This window comes from Canis aureus, chromosome 30 (assembly GCF_053574225.1).
Source record: "Canis aureus isolate CA01 chromosome 30, VMU_Caureus_v.1.0, whole genome shotgun sequence".
Taxonomy (NCBI): domain Eukaryota; kingdom Metazoa; phylum Chordata; class Mammalia; order Carnivora; family Canidae; genus Canis; species Canis aureus.
In genome coordinates this window covers 30,047,357-30,054,002 of record NC_135640.1, presented here as the reverse complement: position 1 = coordinate 30,054,002, position 6,646 = coordinate 30,047,357, and the positions used below count along the sequence as shown (strand labels likewise).

Here is a 6,646-nt window from a genome sequence, read left to right as displayed (position 1 = left end):
AAGCCTAGTCAAGAAATAACTAATAGCAACAATAAACATAGCTGGTTATCAGAACTAGTAAGTTTGTTAGATTATAATGATTTGGCTTTTAATATAATTTTGAAAGAAAATCCAATAACAAATTTTATCTCCAATGCAGACTTTAGATTTTATTTTCAATTAGTACATTAATTACAGAATTTTTCAAATAAAGTCTGTCAGCCACTATTTGGGGCCAGAGACAAGGTGAAGATTTGATAATCAAAGATCTTCCTGTAGGTGACAGAGATAATAAAGATTACGAGTAAAGGCATTGGTGAGATTGGACAACAAGATTAGAAATTTAATAAGGTGATCAGAAGAAGCCAGATCCACATGTTGGTCTATAACAAGAAGGCTGACAGCTCCTAGAAGCCAAGTAGGTTGAGGGGCAGAATCTGGATCCATTGCCCAGAGAAGGGAAGCCACAGACTCTGTAACTCATGGGTCTTAAACCCTGGGATCCACAGCCTGAGTAGCAGCTTCTGGATCCATAGCTCAGGGAACGGCAGCTGCTGGACCCCAAACCCAGAGACTCAGAGCAAGTCGTCTGGCAGGGACTGCAGAGCGTGGAGGTCCTCGGGCGGTAGCAGGACGTCTGGCAAGGTCTGGACACCACACAGGATGTCTGGCAGCTGGTAGGTTCACAGCAGGTCTCCTGGCAGCCACTGTGGAGGGAGGAGCCCACCTGGCAGGTGCTGGGAGAGCAGACATCAGTGCGGTAGACCAGGTTGCTGGGGTGGGATGAGCCACAGGAGGAGCTGGGGTAACGCAAGTATCCCCCAAAGGAGCGGGAGGAGAAGTTTCCAGAGCAGCAGCTGTAGGACATGTTGGCAGGAGATGTGAGTTCAGCTGACTGACAGAAGATTCTACGTTTGAATATATCACTACTCCTCAAGTGAGGCATTTATATACTCTCAGGAATGGGTGTGGCACTTTACAGGGTCATCTTTTCCAAATTTGGAGTCCCTCATCTGCATATGTTTAATGCAGTAGTCCTTTTTGTAATTGGAGTTCACTACCTCTCTTCATCTTTCGTTTATGGGTTCACTCATTTTGTTTTTACAGCTCTATGTCAATGAAGTAAATCTATGTTACAAATGGTATGATGGTGTGTAATTAATATCTACTCCATCATGGCCAGGGAAGCCCCTCTGATTTTTCTGGTCATGACTACTTACATGTGCTCAGCTTTGGCTGAGGAATGCTTTCTTCCTAGGGTGGGGATTACAGTGCAGTCATCTCCCTTTTGTGTCAGTAGCTGAGAAGCAGAAATCTGGTCTTAAGGAACCTTCTAAAGATTGCTCCTACATCTAACCATTGATTCACACTCTCTAATATAATTTTGCATCTATTACTTCCTACTAGAAATGCTTACTATATCCAATCCAGAGGGCTGTTATAAAAGTAAGCCAAGAGGATTGACAGAGACAATTAGAAGTGGGCATAATCCTGATCAAATATGTTGTAAAAATTTAGTCTTTAGAAAAATGAAATCTAATCCAAAGCAAGACGAGACCAATATGAACACATGTGAAGAAAACTGAAGTAGGAGATGCTATTGAGATGAAATGAGGAAACAAGGGACAGTGGTAGAGAGAGGGACAAGACTGTCAAGATTTTCTTCTACCCCATTGGGTGATTTATGAATATTCTACTTCTTAGTTCAGTCATATCAAATTGTTTCAAAATGAACTTAATTCATGACTTTTGTGCAATACATTTATATGTGTGAAACATTGTGAGGGCTACCCTCCCACAATACCTCAAAATTTTGAATGTTCTCTGAGTATTTCCAAGGTTATGGCAGATCCTATAATTTTCTTCCTACTTTTGGTACATGCTTCTGTCTCAGCTTTCTTACTAGAGGGGATCCAGGTTATGTGAATCTTGAAGTTTATAACTTGGGGGCACTTTTTTTAAGAAAAAGAATACACCATTATGAACATAATAGTAGACAAAAATATGAACACTAATTTAGAATAAAACAATATTAATAAATACAAATTACAAGATGACAAAAACAAATATCACAAAATCAAGACAATAATATGATATCGTCATAATCATTACCATCATCTATAACATTTCCTCTATTTTTATTGGCTACATAGTCTTTGATCACTTTTACATACGACAATAATTTTATAAACCTGATTTTCTTTACAAAGAATAGAATAGAATTCAGGTTTTCTTCTAAAATTATGAATCAAAAAATTATTTTTGATGACACAGAAAAGTTCCTTTCAACATTACTATTTATTATTAATGCCACATCTGTAACATCCTGTATAGTTTCTTCTCAGTTGGTGCTTCAATCCTGGGATTATGATTATCTCAGTCTGGTGTCCCTGATTCACCTTCTTATCCCAGTCTGCTGGCCCTAGAGGTTGTGGACTTATGTAAAAATTAGCTATAGGGATGCCTGGGTGGCTCAGTGGTTGAACATCTGCCTTTGGCTTAGGGCATGATCCCAGGGTCCTGGGATGGAGTCCTACATCAGGCTCCTTGTCTGAGGCCTGCTTCTCCCTCTGCCAATGTCTCTGCCTCTCTTTCTGTGTCTCTTATGGATAAATAAATAAAATCTTTTAAAAAAATCAGCTACAAATGGCTATGGACCCTTGGTTTTAGTGATCTATCAGGTAGCAGAGTAATGTCTTGGTTCTAATCCTTCTTCTTAAAGTCAAAACTCTCTGAAGTGCTGAGGTTCATCAGGTTGATTCTAGAGGCTAGAGGTAGTACAGGCAGTTTTCTGGATCCACCCAGAGCTCCAGAGCTACTTCAAGGGCAAATAATTGACTCTCAGACTACAGCAGCACAACTGGAGCAGTGGATTCCTCCAAACCTCCCTTGGAAAAAGTCAGACAAAAGATGACCCTCCCACGGAAGCTTCATTGGGTTAAATCTGTCTCTGTCTTCACTTAAGTTGCTCTATCCAAGATGCTTGAACATGTGCTGGTCATGTTCTGTCTGAGATATCAGGGACTCACGTAGAGTGCCCAGGTCTCTCTTCAATATACTTTCCATGGAAATGTCTCTGCCCAGAGCCCTAACTTAACTTTCAATAATTGTATTGTTGTGATTTGTTATTGTTTTTGTTATTTGCCTCTGGTCCTCTTTAACTCCAAGTTTTTTTTTTTTTAAAGGAAAATATCTGATAGATTTATCACATTTTTTGAGTATATTGCTGTTTCCTGCCAATTTCAAGATGAATACACCAATGTAACGTACACCAAAAGTCAATTATGTGGTATCAGGCACTCAGAAAGTATACTGCTATGGCTTAAGGATTGAGTTGCAACTCTATTTGAAAAAACTACAATACAATTCTACTGTATGTGCTTAAATTAACAACTTTTCCTCAATGTAAAAGTAGGTTTCACTGCAATTTTACAAAAGAAAACACTGTATATAGGACTTCCATAAGTCCAAGAAATGATGAAGTAACTTGATTCACATCAAACAAATACTTTTAAAAAGTTTATGTTATGATCTTTTAAATTTCTAGATTTTTTTTCCTAATGGTTTCTAGCCACTGAGATAAAAGCGCACTCAATGCTGTGAACACCATGCCTTTCTCAAATAACTGTTTTTCAAATAACTTCTTGAAAATAGTTGTCTTATCACAAGTAAGAGTGATTTTTGCTCACTGGAGATAGGACTTTATTAACCAAAATAATAAAGTCAGCAAAATTTGTCTATGGTGACACAACCTTTTGGCTGCCCTCACAGGCACACGATGTTGTCCTCTTCCCTATACATCTGACCTTCCTCACGTCAATGTGATAGTGTTGATATCAGCTGAAATAACAAATCACAAACTCCCAGGTCCTCTACTAAATCCAGCCCACACATGTTTGTTCATCACATAAGCATGGAACCCCCCCACACACAGGTTTTTTTTTTATTAAACTCTAAATTACTTGCCAATATTTAAAAATAAAAAATTCATGCATATATCGATTTCTGACATCTTTTAAAAATTCTGAAAATCTGGCTATGCTGGGATCCTTGCTTGCAGGTGTCTGGAACTCACTACAAGCAGTTCCATTCATAGAGGATGGGCTCTCCAAAATTCCCAAGTTCAGCTACTCCTCTTTATTTTATAGCTATGGGACCAAATTTCAGCTGTCATTAGTCATAAAGCATGTGCTGTCATTTTCCTGTATTAATTAATGTCTCTTTCATAAATAAGAGAACAAGAGGTAAATTGAGAGGCTTTGTGTTTTAAGATATTTTGTGAAAACAACTTCCCTGTGCACTTGAAGGATACTCTTCTATGTTTAATAGGAAAATATAATGCGTCTGTGTTGGTGGACTGGAATATAAAACACCAATCATGAAACAAATGACAGGTCAACCGGACCAACTCACTGATGCTTATGATCCTCGATTTAAAATACATGCTTGCAGAATTTGACGTGGTTTTTATATACTGGGCAATGACTTAAATCAGTGGTGTCTTACTTCTGAATATGCAACAGAATTAACAAACGAATCATTTTAGAACATACAAACCAATCAGAAAATAAATATACAATTTTATAAACCAAATGATTGTACTCCTCCTCAGGCTGCTCCATATGTGATTCTGATGTACAACCATGGTTAGATTAATGGGTTAACAAAATTAAACTAATTAAATTAAGTTAAATTATTAAACTAAAGGGTTAACATCTAGTCAGGAGCCCACAGGAGATGTCATAGCCGTGTGACATCATACTATATGCCTGACAACTGTAACCATCTCTGTACAGGGATCGTCTTTTAAGAATATGAAGTATAACATTACAGAGAAAAGGAAATCTATTTTCTCTTTATAACGTCATAATTCTATTGTAATGGGCAGTTCCTTCTAATAATATGCTACACCCTCTCTTCTTGCTGCTGTGCAGATATAATAGCTGTTATGAATGCTGTTGTTTGGAAATGTTGAAGATGGATTTAGTAGCATTAATATCCATCCTGCAAGATGCAGCATCCTAGGGTTTGAACAAAGGCTCTGTGTCACTACCCAGTGACATTGTGCAGATGGCCTCATGATGAGTAGTAACGACTCACCATAAATACAGGAGAGAAGAATAGCGATTTTGACAGACTGTGATAGCTAAAATTGGAAAGCAGAATAAAAAAGGCATTTGAGTTAGAAATCAGATGTTAAATGTACGAGTGGAACTAAAATCGTCTGTGGTAAATAGTAGGCACTCTATAGACATGTTGATTGAATGAAAAGGGAAATTTTCTTAATGTTTTCAATGTCTTAAATGAACTAGATATGTCACCTAAGAAAATTATGTAAATATTAACTACTTTTTTGTGTTCTTTCTTTGATTGGCAGCTTAATGAAGGTTGACTATATGTATCTAATCGACATGGAAGTTTTTCTACTCAGATGTCACAGGTCAGCTGAGACCCACGGGCTTAAAGTTTTCCAGATGATATCAAGTCTTGACCTAGTGGAAAGTAGTGAGAGGAGGAGAAAAAGCACAGGTGAGCAGAAGTGTGTGTGTGTGTGTGTGTGTGTGTGTGTGTGTATGCAACGTCGTCTCCTGCCACAGAAGAGGTCTGGCCTCTTCCTCACGGTGGAATATCACCATCTCCTGCCTCATTTCTCTCTTTCCCCAGACTTTACTGACTGAAGGCAGAAGGAGTAGAATATGAGGAAGCAACTCCATATTTACTCTGCATTTATTCACCTAACCTCTGGAAGGTGACAAAGGGTTAGGTGAGCTCTCTCTGGAAGGTGACATAGGGTTAGGTGAGCTCTCTCTGGAAGGTGACATAGGGTTAGGTGAGCTCTCTCTGGAAGGTGACATAGGGTTAGGTGAGCCTCTGGAAGGTGACATAAGGTTAGGTGAGCTCTCTGTTCACAAATTTCCTTCATCTCCAGTTCAGGGGTGGAGGGGAGGGTACCTATGTGGGCATGGGGTATGGCATGGAGAGAAGAACAGGAAAAGAAAAGGTAAAGAGGAAGAAATTATGCCAGAGTACTTCTGGGTTTTCAGAGGCTTCAGTAGAGGGTACTTAAGGTTTCTTCGTCCCCTCAGCTTATCTACCCTTGTAATTAGGTAGGAGCCCTTGACAGGAAGACAGCCTGATTCTCTCTGGAGGGGACCTTTATAGTGCTGCCCAATTGGCTGAGCTTCATTGATGGATGGCTGGAGACACAAACATAGCAGAGGTCCTGGCTTCCCAGTGTCTGTTGAAGCAACTGGAGAGAGTGCCAACATCTGGGATGCCTCCAATCCAGGGTCTTGCTCTGGTTATCTCACTTATTAGTGGAATAAACTGCTTAACTCCATTTACTCATTTTCCCATTTCTGTGCTCAAATTCTATGATGCTAAAATTTGGTTTTTGTGCCGAGAGACTAATGGGCAAGTCTCCCTTGCAAGTTCTGCCCCATTCAAAATAGACTAAGGTTTTGACAGGAGGGGTTAAAGGCTGTAAAACAGAGTTTAGCCTGTGTATTCTTTGAGAAACGTTTATATACAGGTTCCTTTTTTCCTTGTTTGCTACCTTTCTTGATAGTGACTTTTTAACTTATCCTAATACCAGAATTTGATTCATTTTTAGAGGGTTGGAATTTATCTATCTATCATCTATCTATCTATCTATCTATCTATCTAT

General features: G+C 38.9%; 1 protein-coding gene across 1 annotated transcript; it reads right to left on the bottom strand.

The window, feature by feature from the left end:
- Positions 1-334: 334 nt before the first annotated feature.
- On the bottom strand, positions 335-847 carry LOC144301633 (keratin-associated protein 13-3-like). Its single transcript, XM_077878702.1, has one exon. The coding sequence runs from the start codon at positions 845-847 to the stop codon at positions 335-337; it is 513 nt and encodes a 170-aa protein (XP_077734828.1).
- Between the last annotated feature and the right edge of the window lie 5,799 nt (positions 848-6,646).